The sequence below is a fragment of the Vulpes vulpes genome, chromosome 3 (assembly GCF_048418805.1).
Source record: "Vulpes vulpes isolate BD-2025 chromosome 3, VulVul3, whole genome shotgun sequence".
Classification (NCBI taxonomy): domain Eukaryota; kingdom Metazoa; phylum Chordata; class Mammalia; order Carnivora; family Canidae; genus Vulpes; species Vulpes vulpes.
Window position 1 is genome coordinate 49,371,460 of NC_132782.1, and position 20,152 is coordinate 49,391,611.

Consider the following 20,152-nt stretch of genomic DNA (forward strand, 5'->3'; position numbering starts at 1 on the left):
AGCACTAAACTGCTGAGCCACCCGAGCTGCCCATCAATGATGCTTAAAAAGAGAAAAAAAACACCAGGAAGCTCCAGGAGCTAAACTATCAGGCAGTGGCATGAAAGTGCAGGCATGGCCATTCTCTACCATTCCTTATCTCTGAAAGCTTTTACAAACTATTTATGAAATAATTTCCTGGTATGAAATGTCCTCATAGGGTTGTGAGGATGAGATAAAACAATACATGTGACATGTACAGCAGTGCATCACACATTGTAAGCACTCATCATAAGATGGATGATATCACCTTGCACCTATTCTTTCCCTTCTTTTGAAATGACTGGCTAACTCAATGAACCCTTGAACAGAATAAGACTGCACACAAGTAGGCTGAGTAGAAATCCAAAAACATGGGTAGTAGTGTTTGGTTAGATTTTTTAAAAAGATTTTATTTATTTATTTGAGAGAGAGACAAAGGAGGCAAAGAGGGAGGGAGGGGCAAAAAAGGGAGAAGGAGAGAGAGAATCTCAAGCAGACTCTGAGCTGAGTGTGGAGCCGGATGTCAGGCTGGATGGAACTCATGACCCTGAGCTGAAATCAAGAGTTGGACACTTAACTGACTGAGCCACCCAAGTACCCCAGTGTTTGTTTTTTTATCCTCTGCTTTCAAACCTTATTGTTTTTCTATCACTGAAAGCTCAGTCATCCCACAGGCAGACCATTTCCTGGTCAGTATCAGGTACTAAAATGATTTCATCTTTAGGCATTAAAAACCTAGGTATTATAAACTAACATTTCATGTTTTCATCCAGTTCAGACTTCTTCCTCTAGATCAAGCCTGACCTTTGAGCAAACAGTGGGAGAGAAGGCCATGGTCCCTACTTCCTTGTGTTGCCCACTCACCACTTTTGCTTCAGGAAATCTGGGAGCAGTAAGAACAAAGGCCTTTTTACTTATATGGGCGTATTGTAGTTCTATCCTGTCAACTGCCCTTTAATATGGCAGGCATCTAAAATGTGTGTTCAGAAGTAAATTATACAAATTGCTTAAAAATATCCAACATTGCAAAAGCAATATCATTGATTCGAATTGACATGGGACTCACTGATGGTTCTTAGGCTCTTCAGAGATTCCTGTGAATTGCTCTGGACTAGGCTACTCCTTGACGTGGGTAGTGCTCTCTCCCTCTGATTCTTCAGAATTCCTCTCAGCAACTGCCTTCCCATGATATACACTATGAAGCTTTTCTCTACTGATCTAGCCCCAACTGATTGCTCCACTGAACAGATTCCTTCCAAGACAACTCCAGCCTAATTTCCATAGTTTCTACTTGATCTACCTGATAGTGGATATAGCCTGCTCTCACTGCTGTCCCCTGTCTCTTCCCTCTGATATTGCAACTGGAATGAGCAAGCCAATCTCCACCCACCAAAATTCTTCTGGTCTCTCCTGGAGTGGCTAGTTTGTCCTCCTTCATTGGGTTTGAGTGATGCTGGAAAAAAAAAAAAAAAAACACAGTTCTTGCTACTCAACAAACTCCCTTTAAGGAATCTTTTAATGATTTCTATGGTTTTATGTATTCCTCACATAGACAATTGCTTGGAGTTAGAGGCATGTTTACAGGTGAAAGACCAGTATGGATCCCTCTGAATGGGTCAATGGAGATATGGCAGTCATCTCTCTTTCCATTCAGTTGCCATTTACCATTCATGGTCTTCAAATATGAGGCCCAGCAAGGAAAGTCCCAGACAAAGGAAAAGCCCCATTTAACATCCTCTTAGATGTGTTCATCTCCTACTGTATGTTAGACACATCAGTGCCCAGGGCATAAAAAGCCTGATCACTGAAATTTACAGTTCAGTGGGAGATTCACATACATGAATGAAGGAAATGCACATCAAAAGTAGTGAGTCCCAGAAAACAACAGGTGCTTTGGGAGTTCAGAGAAAGGAGAGATTATTTCTGAAAATCTGGGGTTAGGGAAGAGATAGCAGTGGAAGAAATAAATAAATACTAAGGATGGTTTCATGGAAGAAGTAATAACATTTGCATCAAAATAGAAAAGATGGACAGATTTCAAAATTATTTTCCCAAAAGAAGGGCACTTCAAATAGAATGAAGCAGCATGAGCAAGAGAAGGCTGGGGCATGAGTTTTTCAATTTGACCACAGTGTAGCATATGTGAAAGGGAACAGCAGGAGATAAAATGTGAAGAGGTGAGTTGGGTCAGATCACAGAGCTTGGCTTTCGGGTTGAGAACTGTTGACATTCATCTGTGAATGTTAGTAGTCATTGGCAATTGGACCATCAGTGTCAAATCACTCTCACCAAGGTACCTGCCTTTCTAGGTTCCCAGATTAGGGCTTTTGACTTCAAGCCTGAATTAGTATGGGACAAAGACAACACCATCATGTATTTAATTTATTTACATACTTGCTTATCTGTATACACCTTGTCTTGTTCCCATAAAATTTTGAGGCAACACAAAAGCAGCTAATAAAACAAGATATAATATATTAAAGGGAAATCAAGGAGGAAAATAAAATGAAGTCGGGGAAGTCAATAAGAAAATGTACATCTCAAAGCACAATTTGACCCTAAGAAGTACAGAAGCCATTCTGAAAAGAATTTGCTCTAGCTGCATCTCTACTCTTTTTAACACAACCTACTCAAATTAGATCAGGAAAATAGAAGTAGGGGGATGTTTAAGAATATAATTCTCAAAAAAAAAAAATCTAAGAATAGAAACTCAGAAGCACTAGGGGCGAGGACAGGACTAGAACACTAAAGAATAGAAAATAGAGGCCACTTTTTTTTTTCCAAGAGACCATCTTATCACTTTCTTCTTCTTTCTATTCTTACTGTTTTTGTGTGACTTCTACTCATTTGCCTTGCAAATGACCCTAAATGGTGACTCTACTATTGAATATCCATAACCTTTCTGTTTGCCTTTGCACAGCTAATTAGCTCAGCCTTTCAGTGTCTCCTTTGCAAATATTTTGGAGAGAAAATTCATTGACCCAACTTGTGTAAAATGTCCACTTCTAAGCTAGTCATTTCTGTAAATAAAGATGAGGTCATGTAATTTAGCTCTATTTAGGCCAACTACTTCAGCATATGGAAGGAGGCAGTGTCCAGAGAAGAAGACTGTAGGAGGAAACCCATCCATTATATAAATGCCTCTCTTACATAAATTTCATCAGTGCTTCAAAGACTCCCCACCTTTTTTGGGTCTTGGTCCCTTTGGAGACTCTCATGGAAGATATAGATCTTTTCACCTTCAAAATCTCATGAGGCACATTCAACAGTTTGCATGTAGTTAGGTGAGTTCAAGAGCCTCTGGAAATTTGATGTACATGATTTCAAATGTCCTCAGTATAAAGTAAGCCAACTATTTAGAAGAAGCACATGTACATTATATCCAAATGATGCTGAACAATTAAAAAGTATACTTTGACAATAAAAATTTGCAACTGCTAAGAATTCCTACATAGCAGGCCCTGTACTAGGTTCAGTGAGGGACAGAAAGTGTGATGAGACAGGGTTTCTTCCCTCAGGTTGCTCATGGTCTACTGAGAGCATGTGCAAATGACTGGATTTGATGCAAGACATCCTCACTACATAGCAGCAAAATGAGTAATGGTCTATAGAAACTCAGAGGAGGGAATGATTAATTCTGAATGAAATATAACACTTCACAAGCTTACATTACCCTACATGCAATATGATAGCATATACCATCACCATTTTAAGGAAACCTGGACAATTCGGAGAAGTTCTGGCTGCTGAAAATAACATACTCAAATTTTAAGGCTCCTCATATCCTTTTTAATTTACAAAATCCACACCACTTCAATGTGCTGTAGAGCAGAGAATGAGGGGCTTTATAATTAGACAGATATATTACCACCCTGTTGCTCACAAACTGTGGGTCTTTTTTTTTTTTTTTTTTTTTTATTTTTTATTTATTTATTTATTTTTTTTTTAAACTGTGGGTCTTTAAACAGGGACCCTACTTCTCTGAACCTGTTTCTTCACCTATAAAATAGAGATGAAATATCTATTTTGCATTGCTTTTTTCAGAAAATGGTGGTTTTTTTTTTTTAATTTTGAGAGAAAATGAGTGGGTGAGAGGGTCAGAGAGAGCATGGTAAGGTAGGAGTGGGGAGAGAATCCCAAGCAGGTTCCATGCCCAGCGGGGAGCCTGAGGTCACAACCTGAGCCAAAATCAAAAGTCAGATCCTTAACCAACTGAACCATCCAGGTGCCCCTTGCATTGCCTTTTAAAGAAATAATGTTTATAAGACACTTAGCATTGTCTCTGGAACATGTCAGGGGCCCTAAAATCCTGGCCATTTTTTTATAATCAGATATGTAGATTCTTTATTAGAAAACATCAGAATTTCTAATATGGAAAAAATTAAAATATTCATTATGTAAGGACTCTCCATCAGTCAGCTGTTGCCACAATAACACTGTAAAACAAACCTCTCCCCAAAACTCTGTGGTTTATAATACCCACTCTTTCTCTGTGGATAAACTGTCACTCAGCTGATCTGGGTAGCTGAATCTAATCAGCTTTAGGATGTAGATCAGTTGGTCTTGGTCCAAGCTATGGGTTTTATTCAGGTCTGCTCCACATTTTTCATTCTGGAGCCAGGCTGGAATGACAGACTTGGGCATGCTCTCATTGCAATCACAGAGTGAGCCTGGCCATGGAAACAGGCCTCAAACTTCTGCTACCATCTCTTTGGCCTGAGAAAATCTCACAGTGAAACCAAAATTAAAGAGTAGTAAAGTGCACTCTACCACAATGAGGCCAATGATTCAATCTAATACAGTCTCTGGGTAAAAGAAAAGTCAGAAACTCAGTGAGCACCTGAGAAAGAGAGGAGAGGTAGATACAAATGCACAGAGATACAATTATACCTCCCTCCATCACCCACAGCATCTTCATGCTCTCTGTAGCCATCTTCTTCCTTGAGATAGGAAAGTGGAAAGAACTCTAAGTACTGCAGCCTCTGCCTTCTGTGCCCCCAAAGCACAATCTGTTTGTCTTGACAACAGGCCACATGGTATGCCCCTTCCTTGCATGCCATGCAATGATTTCTCAGACCAACTACCCAGAACAAGGCCAAACGTCACAAGTTAAGGGCACAGCCTCTTTAAGACTGCCCTTTCTTCAGACCTCAGCCATAAGTTTGGGCATCCCACTCGCACTTCTGACCAGCTGGCTGCTAATTTAGGGGTTCTCATTCTCCCTTCAATTTTAGTAATTCATATCAACGATTATAGTTTTATTGTAGCACAAGGATATAAATCAGAACCAGTCAAAGGGAAAGACACACAGGGTGAAGTCTTGTGGAAGGATCCCATGGTGGGAAGATCCCAATACTTTCATTGTCCTCTTCCTGGGGAGTCAGTTTCCCTTATTCTCCTGGCACACCCACGTGTGGCACAATGCAGAGTATTGCCAAACAGGGAAGTTTACCTGAACTTTGGTATCTTGTCTAGAGTTTTTATTGAGGTTTCCTTACATACACATGATTTGTTGAATCATTGGCCATGAAGTTGATCCCAATCTCTAGCTTTTTTGCAGCATGGCCAGCTCCATATTGAGTCATCGCTTTATCACTAACTTTCTTTGGGCCCATCATCTGTCCTCTTGTTTGTATAAACCATCAGGGCTACCATGCATAAAAGGACACTCCTATAAACTCAAGAAATCCCAACAATTTAGAGGATACATCCCAGGAACTGGGAATAAAGATCAGTCAAATTCTTTATTGCCCAACCCATCTGTGCTTCCCATTGGACTTCAAGCTCTTTGGGGCAGATGGGGTGTCCTCCTCATCTCTGCATACCCCAACAACCTGTAGCCTAGCATCATCCTGGGGAAACATTGATTACATTAGTAAAGATAAAACCTCAGATAATTATGGAGCTTTAGAGTAAATGAGTTGGAAGATTTTGGAGACCATTGTTTGAGACATTCCTACACTTATACTTTATAGATGAGAAAATGAAGTACCAGAGATTTCATGTGATTACCTGAAAACCCATTGAGCAAACTGAAGACCTACTTTAAAGTTTATCATCCCAAACTGGATGCTTACTCCTACTGTCTTGCCCCTACATGCATGAACAGAAGCCTAAGCATATGTACCCTACTTTCTTCCTTACATCAAAGAAACCAGTGATCAGCTATAAAAAAGGGGAAAAAAGGCAACAGATATGAAGACAAGAACTGAAACATGACTATAATGTTAACCTCTGAATGTACTGTATCTAATTCCTGACCATTCCATGCTTCTTTCCTGCCCTGCCCTAAACAGTAAAGTACATTTCATTTTCATCAACTTGTTAGAATATATGGCTTCTAAGAAGAATGCAGTCATCTTTTTTGTTGTTGTTGTTGTAATTGTTCTGTTTAATACCTGCCCATTGCCAAGCCTTTAAATTAAAAAAAAAAAAACCTAAGATCAAAACCATAATACATTTTAACACTCTCATCTGGAAGCAAGATTTTCTTATGAGCTATTTTTCCTAACCGGGTCTAACGTGCTCTAGCAGTTTTCCATTTATGCACTTATCCAGGATAGAACAGAACATACCTCTAGCATCTGTCCTGGTACACTGAAGTACTCAGAGAACGTTGGCTGAATGAATAATGAAGTGAGTGCTTCTTTTAAAAAATACCCAGCGTATGAAGATGAGTCTAGGCTGATGCCTTTTACTCTCCTCATCTTAACTTTCCACCTTCCCACCACCACTGAGAGAGAGATCATAGTACTGCTTTTCCATGTGGAAGGCCACCTTTCTATTGTCTATGGCATTCCTGGTCAGTCTGGTTGTTTAAAGAAAATATTTGCATCATATAATATGGTAAATGTATTATTTACAAGATTTTTAAACCTATTACTTTTAATTTCTGAAGGTGAAACAAAAGTATGGGAGAGGTAAAGTCCAGTAGCACTGGATATGTACCTAGGCAATGTGCTTACCTAGATGTAAATCCTCATTTGTGTTTCCTGAATCTGAACCCTAATGCCAATCTCAAAATAATATGCATCTCAATCTTTTATTGTCAATAATGAAATTGCAATAGTGGAAAATGCATTTGTTTTTCAGTGAGTTCAACTCATGCCTACCCGAAGCTGGCTCCTTACCGACCTGCAGGACAGCTCCTCTCTCCCCCTTTGCTGCTCTCAGTCTTCTTGAACACTTGTTTTACCTGCATTGTGCAAGTCTGTGCATTTCTCTATGTGAAGCAGCAGCCCTGGTATTGTGAGGTCTACAGATACAGGTAAAGTTCAGTTTTTTTAAATTTTCCTTTCTGAAGGTGAGACAATGAGTACCCAATGCCATTGTACAATTTGGTTTGCAAATACACACCAAATTTTTAATTAACAAAAGTTGTGTCTCCACACTGCAAAATACCAATGACAGAGTAGAACACAGAACACAGTTATTGGGTAGAGTCCTGGAGTGAGCCATGTGGGTGGGAAAAGATCTTCACATTGGTTGTTGATATGTAGATCCAACCATTGGTTGACATTCCCTGGTGATTTGGAGATCATATAGACCAGAAGTCAGCAAATATTACTTGTAGAGATCTCTGTGGACCTGACAGTCTCTGCTGCAGTTATTCAATGCTACTGTTGTACTAAAAAGCAGCCATAGACAATACAAAAAAAGGTAGGTGTGACTGTGTTCCAATAAAATTTTGTTTACAAAAAGAAGTATTGAGTTGGATTTGGCCTGTGAACTGTAGTCAGCTGACCCCTGACTTAATAGATTTACTTAAATTAGTTTGAGTTTTAAAACTGAATGTTTAAAATATTAGTTGATGGTACCATTGTTCTGATTGCATTGAACACTAGACTCAGGGCAAGGCTCTTTACCTCCCTGGGTTTTAATTTCTTTAATGATAAATTAAGGGTAAAATGAGGTGAACTATACCAAAGATATTGAAACTTTATTTTTTCTGACAAAGCTTGTCTGGCCTCCAAAAGGGAAGGCAGAAAGGATCTGCTTTTTTTGAAGGAAGGCTTGTACAACACTCCACTGTGATCCTAAAAGCAGCAGAATCCCAGGAATCAGTGAAAGATTAAAAACTTTCAAATGATGTCTAAGATAATCATTTAGATCCTAAATTCAACAATTCAAGTATTACTTGGAGTGTAGAATTCATTTTTGCCTCAAAACCAGATTTTTCTCCTAATTGGAGTACATATACTTAGAGAAATAAAATTCAGATTGAATCCAAGAGCCAAGTTGGTATAACCCAAAGGGTGATGGATATAGGTAGTCCTGCCTCTCTCACTAACTAATAGCTATGCCCTACTAGACCTTAACTTTCTTATCTGTGATGTAAGTATAATGGGGTACACTTTCATATTAAACTCTATAATTCAGGCCTTCTGTCTGTCTGTCCCCTTTGTACAAAAACACTTTGTGACTACTGATTATTTGTTTCTTTTTTTTTTTTTAAAGAGATTTTATTTATTTATTTGAGAGAAAGTGAGTGAGAGGCAGAGCATGAGTGGAGGGTGTGGGGGCAGAGGGAGAAACAGACTCCTCACTGAGCAGGGAGCCCAATGCGGGCTTGATCTCAGGACCCTGGGATCATGACCTGAGCTGAAGGCAGGTACTTAACCAACTGAGCCACTCAGGCATCCTGATTATTTGTTTCATTAGTGCATTCAGCAAACATTAACTGAACATCTACCATATGCAAAGCACATTTCAGGACCCTAGGAAATCCAGGATAATAAGATTTACATCTATTTATTTGGAGCTAATTTCATCTCTAACCAATTATAAGGTAAAAAGTTTCAAGCGGAACAAGAAAGCTGATAGAAACTAATTTGTGAGTTTGATTATTTAAAAACAATAAACATTGCAAATGGATCAATCTGGACTGAGAAAACCCATCTCTTAAATATTTTTCTGAGCAAATATTCTGTGGCATTTCTGTGTTAGGTGCTAAGGATTTGTAAATTTGAGTAAAATAATAACAAAATAAAATCAAAAGAGAAATTTCATATTCAAGGAACTCTCATCCCAGAAGCAGAAAATAGAAATATGCAAATGAATAATTGCAGAGCAATGAGCTAAATGCAGCACTAGAAGTGAGAACGGAGGGCAGTAGTTAGGCTTGCCAGTGAATTAAAGACAAAGACATTCAGATAAAGGGATGCAGAGAGAATAAGGCCCCTGATGTGTACAAACTGATACTTGAGGAACAGAAAATATTCCTATATGTTTGGAGTATAAGGAACATAGGAGAATTGGCCAAAGATAAAGGCAGGATGGCAAATTGAGACCAGAGTATGAAGGTCTTCTGAACTTGCCTGAGAAGTTGGGACTTAATTAGCAAACTAGAGCCATAGACACTCAGAAGCAAGATTCAAAGTTAGGGCCTAAATTAGTAGGCTTACATTAGTCCACAGAAGAGAAAATAACAGGGATGCCTGGGTGGCTCAGTGGTTGAGTGTCTGCCTTTGGCCCAGGATGTGATCCTGGAGTCCCAGGATCGAGTCCCACATCAGTCTCCCTGCATAGAGCCTACTTCTCTCTCTGCCTATGTCTCTGCCTCTCTATCTCTGTGTCTCTCATAAATAAATAAAATCTAAAAAAGAAGAGAAAACAACACACACAGGCACACATGTGCACAACACACCCTGCCATGCACACAGATGCGTGCGCACACATGCATACACAGGCACTCATGGTCATTTATTCTGAATTGAAAGGAACTCCATAGAAAATTATCATTCAAGCCCTTTCAAGACAGGTCACTTGTTCTAAATGGAATGCTAGACAAAGAATAATTTTGACTTGTCTTAAATTTTATTTCATTGTAAGAGGTGAACAAAATATGTCTTGGTAGTTACTGGCTGGAACAATTTGAAAGCTGAGATCTCATGGTAATGATAAACATTTATTTACCACCACCTGGATAAAAATAGAATAAAAAAATCCCATAAATGCTGGTAATTCTTTTGTAGTAAATGCTTTCTGGACAGCCAAAGTAATTTCTCAACAAATGTGAGTTTGGAGAGAAATGGGACTGGAAATGCAACTCTGATTCCTGGTTCAATTTTAAGTTTTGAGAGTACCACACTGTGGCCCATCACCACCATTAACTGCATCATGGTGGCATTTATCTTCTCTAAGGGAAAGCCATTTCGAAAACCCATCTACACAAACTGTGAGTATACAAAGTTTAATTTTCTTTTCATATTTTTTTTCCATTTCCTCACCCTCCCAGAGTTACAACTCAGTGGTGAAAGGATGGCTGAACTCAACAAAATTGAGTACTGAAATTTTTATTGGTTATATAATGCTGTCTTGACTTGATCTCATTCTTCTAAGTTCTCTGTCCAGTTATCCACCTTTTTCATTATTTTGTTCAGCTTTCTCCATTTTCTCAACTTTATCTTGTAATTAAAAATATAATTCTGTTTCATTTTAAAAAAAAACAAAACATTGAGTATTGAAGGACAATTTTCATAGGGGTTAGAAGCCTGGGCAGAAACCTCCTCATTGGCAGATAAACATATGCATGCATTATTAAATGGTCTCATGAGTCCTGTCCCATTGTGAGTCATCAAGAATGATTTTAAGCACATACAGAAATGTCAAGGTACTTTGTAAAAGACCTGCTTTAAAAAAAAATAATGTATTTGAGAGAGAGCGTGTGAGAGCACATGAGAGAACAGGAGTGGGAGGGAGGGACAAAGGGAGAAGGAGAAGGAAAAGCAGATTCCCCACTAAGCAGGCAGCCCATGCAGGGCTTGATCCCAGGACCCTGGGATCACGACCTGAGCCGAAGGCGGACACTTAACTTACTGAGCTACCCAGGTGTCCTTGTAAAAGACTTTCTAATCAATTCAGATACTCAACCTCTTCATAGCTTTACAGCATTGGGCAAGTTACTTTAACCATTCTGTGCATTTCTTTAATCACCAAAGAGGATGAACATATTCTCATATTATTAACCATCTCTCTTCTTCTCTGAATTGCCTATTTACATTTTTTATCCATTCTTTTTCAACTAGAAGCTGTTATATTTCTTATTTATTTGTATGAGCTGTTTATCCCTTTGTGATTTTACTCACATTACCTTAATGCACAGTTTTTTCTCATTTATTTATATGAGCTGCTTATTCCTTTGTGATTTTTCTTCTCGTTGCCTTTATGCACAGAGAGTTTTTTCTCACAGAACCAGGTAATCAGGTAGATTAATTTTTGTCTAGCTTTTTACATTTCTTTTAATGCTTTTTAAATCTAATGTTAATATTGATATGTAGTATAAGGTAGAGATCAAAGTACTTTTTCCAACTAGTCACTAGTTTTGTCAGCAGATTTTATTACTTAATATTTCTTTTGATCATTTATTTCTCAACTGAATATAATGCCACCTTTGACATACTTACATATTCATGTATATTTATGGCTTTATTATATACACAATGTATATTATGTGAGTTTCCATATTATATCTAAATACTTTTTTAATTTATTTATTTTAGAAAGGGAGAGCATGAGGTGGGGAGGAAGAGAAAAGGGGGAGGGAGAGGGAGGGTGAAAGAATTTCGAGTACACTCCCTACTGAGTGCAGAGCCCATATCAGAGCTTGAGCCCAGGACCCTGCGATCATGACCTGAACTGAAACCAAGAGTTGGTGCTTCGCCAACTGCACCACCCAGACATCCCATAATATATGTGTTATATATTTACAAATTAATTTTTATGTAATTAATTAGTTGCTATGCTATTTTTTCTGTCTCATTAATATACCATTCTCTTCTTGATATAGCACTATATTTTAAAAATCATAGTTTCACTTATTTAGCTATAGTTTTTTTATAATATATGTTTTTTAAGATTTTGTTTATTTATTCATGACAGACACAGAGAGAGTGAGAGGCAGAGACACAGGTAGAGGGAGAAGCAGACAGGGAGCCCCACGTGGGACTCGATCCAGGGTCTCCAGGATCACGCTCTGGGCTGAAGGCGGCGCTAAACCGCTGGGCCACTGGGGCTGCCCTAGCTATAGTTTTAGAATACATTTTAATAAGTAGTAAGATTGGTATATCTTCATTAGTCTTCACTTTTCAAAAATGTACTTCTGTTGCTTGCTCATCCTTCCAGATAAACTCTAGAACAAATTGTAAGGCTTTTTTTTTTTTTAAGATTTTCTTTATTTATTCATAAGAGATACAGAGAGAGAGAGAGGCAGAGACACAGGCAGAGAGAGAAGCAGACTCCATGCAAGGAGACTGATGTGGGACTCGATCCTGGGTCTCCAGGATCACGCCTTGGGTCAAAGGCAGGCGCTAAACCACTGAGCCACCCAGGCATCCCTATAAGGCTTTTTTTTTTTTTTTTAATCCCTTTTTGAATTCTGATACTTTGGGAAAAAATTATTCGTTTATACAATTTAGTTCTCCTCACATTTAAAGACATGTCATCCTTCTCCATTTGTTCATGCTTTCTTTTTTACATCTTTTATTAAATATTTGTCACTTTCTCCATTATAGATCCTAAACATTTAAGAAACTTATTTTATGTTTTTAAATACTTTTGTTTATATTGTGAGTGACTTTTTTCCCATTATATTTTTTTAACTGTTTATCACTAATACCAGTAAAAGCTATAGTGTTGTTTACCTTTATTTTCTATCCAGAACCCTTTCTGAACTTTGCTATTCATCCTTGATTCTTGAGTGTTTTAGAAAGATAATATCATCTGCATGTAATAATGTTCCCTCTTCTTTTCCAATAACTAAATTGCTTATTTATATTTTCTGACAGTATGCAGTCCAGAATTTCTAAGATAATATTAAATAATAGCCATGGTAGCAAACACTCTACTCCTTAACAAAAATACTTCTAATAGTTTTCACCTATAAATATGATTTTGAATATTGGTTCCAGGTAGATTTACATCACGTAAAGAAAATACCCTTTATTTTCATGAAATCAAGAGTATGTTTTTAAATTTTTTTTTTTATTATTATTATTTATTTATGTAGTCATACAGAGAGAGAGAGAAAGAGGCAGAGACACAGGCAGAGGGAGAAGCAGGCTCCATGCACCGGGAGCCCGATGTGGGATTCGATTCCGGGTCTCCAGGATCACGCCCTGGGCCAAAGGCAGGCGCCAAACCGCTGCGCCACCCAGGGATCCCAAGAGTATGTTTTTAAATCAGGAATGGGAGATGTATTTTATTCATCTACTGAGATGAGTATGCCTTTTTTTCATTTTATTCATATTCTTGAGCAAAACCTACTTATTTCTGATGGATTATACTTTTACTAAATTGAGTTTTATAGTTTTTTAATACCTACATTTTATATTGGATTAGTCTGATTTTTTTTATAGTGTTTGTTAGGTTTCAGTATTAGACTTGAAAATTCTTTGACTTTTTCTTTCCCAGGAAAAATATTTTATAGATAGAAATAATCTATTCTTGACAGTTTGCAAGAACTCAGTAAAATCATGTCTCTAATTCCTTCCTTTGAAAGATTTTTTTTTAAGGATTCATTTAAGATATCCTCTTTTTAAACTTTTTGCAATAATTTTTTTACAGATAGCTCTATTTCATTGAGATTATTGAGCCTTAGCATCAGATTTTGTGTGATATTTTCTTGTAATTTTAATTCCCTCTATAACTCTTTTAATATCTTCTCATCCTGTATGCATTGTGTATTATTTATTCTTAGCAGAAATGTATTTTTGCTGGCTTTCTTTAAAAATTTAATAATTCTCTATTTTCTAACTTATTAATATTTGGTTTTCCCATTCTTTCCCCCTTATTACTTTCTCTGAAAAAAAAAGGAATGTTTGAATTGACTCTGTAATGTATGTGTTTTCTTTTATTTTGTGAAATTGGAAAAGCATTCAAGATGAATAATTATAGTTTGGTTTATATTCTTTACATTTTCGTGTGTCTCTACTTATGACTGAATTTCTTCTTTGACTCACTAATTTCAGAATAGTGATTTTTCATTTTCAAGTGGGCAGGGATTTTGTTTTCATTCTCCTACTACTCTTCTTCTCAATAGCTTATAAATAAAATGGACTTGATTTCTTTTTGACCAATAGATGTTTAGAATTTTGTTTTAAATTTGTATGTTGGAAGGGAATTTTCATTTAAATTTGGTTAATAATTTCTACGTTTATTGTCATGATCAGAGAATCTAGCCAATAAAATTTCTGCTTTGGAGAATTTACTACTGTTATACCATCTCATTGCATAACCTGTAATCTCTAATTTTCTAAGTAAGTTGTAGATATTAGAAAAGTAAGCCCCACTCCCCTTACTAAGTTAGAAAGATACATTTACTACATTAAATTTGCTTTAATAATTATTTACATTCTTTTTTCACCACCACCCCTTTTAATAGATAGCTGTTTCGTCAAAGATTTTGAGAGCGTGCTAAGATATTCCTTTAATTTTATATTTCCTATAAACTTCTTCTTGAATTTCTTATATTTCTAAGTTTTGATTCAACGTTTGATAATGCCCTTGGTTCTTGTCACAACAAATCAAGATTTCACTTTCTGTTTTAAGGTTAATTACTGATAATTCCTGTTTTAAAATTGTGAATATATTTTATAAGGAGGATATGATATATTGCACTGGCTAGTACTTTAATTTGATTAATAGCTACAAAATCTTTTTACATAAATTGAAGTAAGTGAGAATTGGATTAGTTACATCATAGTGACAGAGCTTGTGGGTGAACTCAAGCCCTATGTCAAATATGACTGATAATTTTAAATAAAAAAGTTTTATAAACAAATAGTCTAACAATATAATAAATAATGTACTCTCAAAAGTCCTTAGGCCTACTATTAAAATACCGAGAGATTTTATTTTAATATAATGGACAAGTCTGTATCTTTCTTAGTAGCCTTTGACAGGAGATCAACTTTATGATGATGAGATATAAAAAAAATACTAATTTAATTTTTATGGAAACAGGTGTGAATATTTGTGATCCCTTCCCCTTCTTTGTCTGAAAACAACCTGTAGTGGCTTGCCCAGGGCCTGTCTTTCCAAATTACTTGTGCAAAAGGAGTCCCACTCTTTCGTTTCCTCATCAATAGCAATTGATCAGAGGAGGCAATATTCATTTAGTTCTTCATTGTTTTCCAGTTAAAACTGAATTAAATGAGGGCCTTCTAGTTTTGCTTCCATAATGGTCATTTGTGCACCCACATGGCCTGCTTTTCAGATCATTAGTCTAAGGACATTGTGATGTGCTTAGCACTCAGCTCAGTTGCTGTGACAGCCAGGCCTTCATCAGCATGGACATTTGAAGCATCATCTTCTTCCCAGCAGCTGGGTCCTTGGGACATGAAGACAATGAAATAAATGAAAAATCTATATAGCCATCTTCAGGCTCTTCTTATCACTAAGTTGCTCAGATCATTTTATTTTGGGAGATACCTGATCCTGCTGCTCCTGCTTTTCTTCTCTCTGCCTCACACCCCTCCCAAGCAAGCCTGGGTATTCTTCTGGGAGGTGTTGCATCTGGTTGTGTGTGTGTGTATACATATACATATATACGTGTGTGTGTGTGTGTGTGTATACATATACATATATACGTGTGTGTATGTGTGTATATATATATATATATATATATATATATATATATAGTGAAGCTTGGAAGAGTATGAAGGAGTGTGTTGGTGCACAAGAGTGAAAACAGAACTCTGGTTCCTTCAAAAAATAGGGCCAGCTATAGAGGGGTGTAGTCACCTCTGATTGCTGATTGGTATAGACATATATATCGAGTTGGGGACTGGCAGACCATAAACACTGGAATAAAGGAGGTAGGGAGAATATATGAGAAATCTACTTTGTAGAAATCTAGAATATACTAGAAAATCTAGTTTGTTCATGAATTTTAAAGCTCCTAAGAATCATTTATATCATAGTGACACAGATTAAATGCTATTGTTTTGGTCTGAAGGTGCTAATCTTATCAAAAATATTTATAAGGCCCCATCTACAAAGTGCCTAAAAGCTCTAAAGACACAAGCAGGGGTGAGGTTGGAGGGCTAAGAGCAGTGGTGTTGACACAGTGCATCCTGGGAAGTTTAGCTCCCCAAAACAAAGCCATTTGGGCGGGTTGGAGAGAAAGAACCCAGCAGACATACATGAGAGTTCCTCATTCTTTAACTTCAGAGTCCTAAACAGGACATACAAAGTCATTTTTAAGAGGTTACAGTCTAGTAGATACATAAAGGAAGATCTTGCAAAGCAGAATGGCACATAGCCATATGAAATAAACTTTGTAAGAGAGGTTTAGAAGTCTTTAAAAAGAAAATGGTATTTGAATTGGCCTTCTAAAGAAAAAATGAAACTTGCCAAGACAGGAAAATATTATCTACACAGGGTATGTTTTCAACAAAGGCCTCTGTGGAAGTGGCAGGTTTGTGATTTAACTTCCCTAAGACACCTAAGGAAGAATGATCAGAGAGCAGATCAGAAATCAGACTGTGGAGGGCCTTGAAAGTCAAAGACCCCTGGACTTTATTCTCTAGACAACCAAAGAAGAATGAAGTGGTGCCAAGAGGACCGACTATCCACTCACGCATGATTCACTAGACGTGTAAGGGCCTAGAGAGTCAGGCTTCTTTGGTGACCAATTACATGGGCTGGTCCCTGCAGGATGTCCCAGCTCCCCCGGACTTCTCAGCTGAGATGCCTCCTTTATGGAGTTTACTATATAGTTAATTGGCAGTTTTCTGCTCCCCGCCTTTGAAAGAAAGATGTTATGATTCTGCCTTTGTCTTGTAAGCATTAGAACATATTTTAAAGCATATGAGGATATATCAAAACATCTGAAGATGTATCCGGTATTTGCCCAACAGAGATCATTGATTCTGCAATGTGTGCCAAATTATATGAAACATTCATTTAGCATCTAAAAATAATTTTGGTGTTTCTTCAGATATGTTTTCATTTCTGCTGATGTCTGCCTTGGGCCTCACAGTTTTCATTCTGTTTTCTGACTTTCAAGCTATATACCATGGAATGCAGGTAAGTGCTATTCATCATCTCATTTGCAGTGACTCATATGTATGATGGGACCATATCTGCACCATAATTTGCAAGTTAGTTATTACCATATTCTCTCTGATGATTTAATATTGTGAGGCTCTTCTCATTTACCAGAGCAGCAGTTCTCATTGACCTGACTCTCACATGCTACTCCTTGATTGTTTTCAGATGATCTATATTATTAATTGAGAACATTTATCCTATTCACACTTAAAAATACTATGTGTGGATAGTTTATCCTTCCATGTTATACTAACAAAACAAATTAATGTATTAATACAATAACTAATTCTTCAAGTTTAATTTTTTAACATATAGTAGAAGTCCTTTATAATGTAGCTACAAATGGAATAAGAAAAGGCAGGACTTACAGGCCAATCCTGTTCTGTCTGTCAGACATCAACTATAGGGAGTTTTATTTCAGTGGACATCACTTAATCCAGGGTGCAGTGGGTTAAAATAAAATTTATGAAGAAGTCATTGAACCCATTCTTGGAGCCAGCATTGTGGGAGAAATAAAAGAAAGAGAAGGATTGGCTTTTGATTTGCAATCTATAGTTTTATTGTGAGGATGAGCCACCCTCAAGAGAAATAGTGGCATGGTTACCAGAGACCACCCATGCTTGAAGAAGGTATAACATAGAAATGGGAAGAATACAGGAGGGAGGAACTCTCGTAGGGCCTGTGGCTATCATGGGAGGCTTCGTGGAGGAGGTGCAACTTGATCTGTGCCCAGAGGATAGGTTAGATTTTGCTAGGTAAGACATAGGGATCTGTCCAACCTGGAGAACAGCCTAAGCACAGAACTGCTGAAAGAAACACTTTTGTCTTGGAAATGCAAAAGAATGTAGGGTCGCAGAGATAAAAATCAAAAGCCAGGCTTGTTTCACAGAACACTTGAAAGACTGGCAAAGATGGAGGCAACATGCTGTGGAATGTGGGGAAGGCATGGCTAGATGAAGGCAGCTGGGGACAGTTGGGATCTCTCCTGAGAGCAACGAGGTCATTGAAGACATCCGAGCAGTTTTTCAGCAGGGCTTTAAAGACTAATTAGCCAATGGTAGGAAGGCTAGAGCAGAGAGGCTGTGGGCAGAGACACAGTTAGGAAATGAAAACCTAGACCATTTAGTCACTTACAAGACATCATGAAGCTTTAGAGTATATTTGGCACTGGAGCTCCATGGATGAGTAAGATTGGACACCACTTTCAAGTCATTCAGGGGCTAGGAGGGAAGACCATCCCACAAGCAGATAATTCCAAAGTAGAGTGGCAAATGTCTTCTGGGCCAAGAGATGGAGAAGAGACCTCCCAGACCAGCACGGGGTGAAGGGCAGCAGGGAGGGCAAGGGCCAGGTTCTCTGTGAGGATCTGACCTGCTGCCACATCTTGCAGCCTTCTCCATACAGGCCTGCCCACCCAGGTGCTGTGTCACAACCTTCAGAAAGGCTGGCTGTACTTGCGGAAGAAAATAACATGTTACTTTGAAATAACCAGCATCAGACTAGGGATGAGAATTGTCGGTGAGCATTTAGACGCTGTGAAGGGCCTGAGGCTTTAGTCCTAAATGCAGCTAAGTCCCTGTCCTTTACTTTGGGTCAGAAAGGGCACGTGTGACTAGTCTTTTGCTATTGATGCAGCATGGGAAGTTGTAATGTTCACACCTATTAAAATAATCATAGTTGGTGGTCAGTATGTACCCTTTATCCTTAAAAGGAAGTGGGTTGGGTGGGTTCAACTTTCATCAAGCTGTTAGATTTAGGGCTGCCAACCCTTGTTCAGAAAATGTTCACCTAGTTTCAAAAGTAACTTGAACCTCTGTCCCCTTAATGTTTTACTCATGTATCAATTTTACTGAATAAATTCCAAGTAGATCTTACTTTGCAAGGATTAGAAGCAATAATATTATTAGATGAATGATCTAATCTTGTATTCTCTTCCCTCTATTTGAAAGACAAAAATGAAGAGGAACACACAGGTTCCAAAGTGTTTTGTCTCATGTCTGTGACCCAGAGCACATTTACCAAATGTCTATTGTCAGGCAGTGGAGGGAGCACAGGCCAAGAGGCAGCTGGTTCTCAATTGAATTCTGGCTCTGCCATTTATTGATTGGCTTTGAATCCTTGGCCAAGGTTCTGACCTCATCTGTGAAATGGAGAAAGTAATGCCTATCCTCCAAGCTCAGAGGATTGTTACAAATATATAAATTAAACAAGACTTTTTTTTCTTTTCAAAATGTAAGGTATGCAACGTATAAAGGTATTTCTTTTTTAACAGCTTATCCCAACCCTGACATCATGGAGGGTTTCGATTTTGGTGGCAGTCCTCACCCAATTCTGTGTGGCTTTCTTTGTAGAGGTAAAGTGATTTCTGTATGCTTCTTATTCTCTTTCTAGGGAAATAAATAAAGGGTCTTATTCCCAATACATGCTTCTTTTTTAGAGCAACCTCTTTTATCCCCAAAAGTGATAGTTATTAATGGTTTGTAAAAATTGTACATGTTCACTTTGGGGGAAATACCTTGGAGAGTGATTTAAAATTCTCTAAAGACTACGTAGAAGTGCTCTCAGGATCCGTAGCATAGAAAACAAAACATCAGATTAACTCTAATTTTATTTCCCATGAAGGCATTGTATTGTATTTTTCTAGTATTCTCATAAGCTAGTAGAGACAAGACCAGGTGACCTACCAGCTCTAAAATTCAATGAGACCTTTCGAGTGAAGAACTGTCTTCAGAAGGGCTTCTTTAATTAAGAGAGAAAGGAAGCCATTGCTCATTCTAGTCAATTCTTACCCTTGAAAGTCTTCCCCTATAGCATTTTTCTTCTACTCAGTGTCACTAAATGACTTCATCTACTCAGTGAAAGGCTTGAGTTGAGCACTAATTTTTTTAAAGGGAAAGTTAAAAAAAGATTCATTTATTTTAAATACCTTGGGAAAAGGAAGCAATCAAATTTAAAAATATATATATTTATATATAATAAAATATATAAAATAAAAAATATATATACACACACATATTGTATACAAGGAGTATAAAATTTCTCATAGTTTTTAAGGAATTCAATTTTTGAGACTATATAC

General features: G+C 37.5%; 1 protein-coding gene across 1 annotated transcript in view; it reads left to right on the top strand.

Annotated features, from left to right (window-relative positions):
• ATP13A5 (ATPase 13A5) overlaps positions 1 to 20,152 on the top strand; it is a 104,361-nt gene that overhangs the window by 81,614 nt on the left and 2,595 nt on the right. The window contains exons 26-29 of the mRNA XM_026016473.2: positions 7,114 to 7,288; positions 9,996 to 10,198; positions 16,961 to 17,049; positions 19,346 to 19,426. Of these exons, the coding sequence (XP_025872258.2) occupies positions 7,114 to 7,288; positions 9,996 to 10,198; positions 16,961 to 17,049; positions 19,346 to 19,426 (548 nt within the window). The remainder of the gene's footprint in view (positions 1 to 7,113; positions 7,289 to 9,995; positions 10,199 to 16,960; positions 17,050 to 19,345; positions 19,427 to 20,152) is intronic.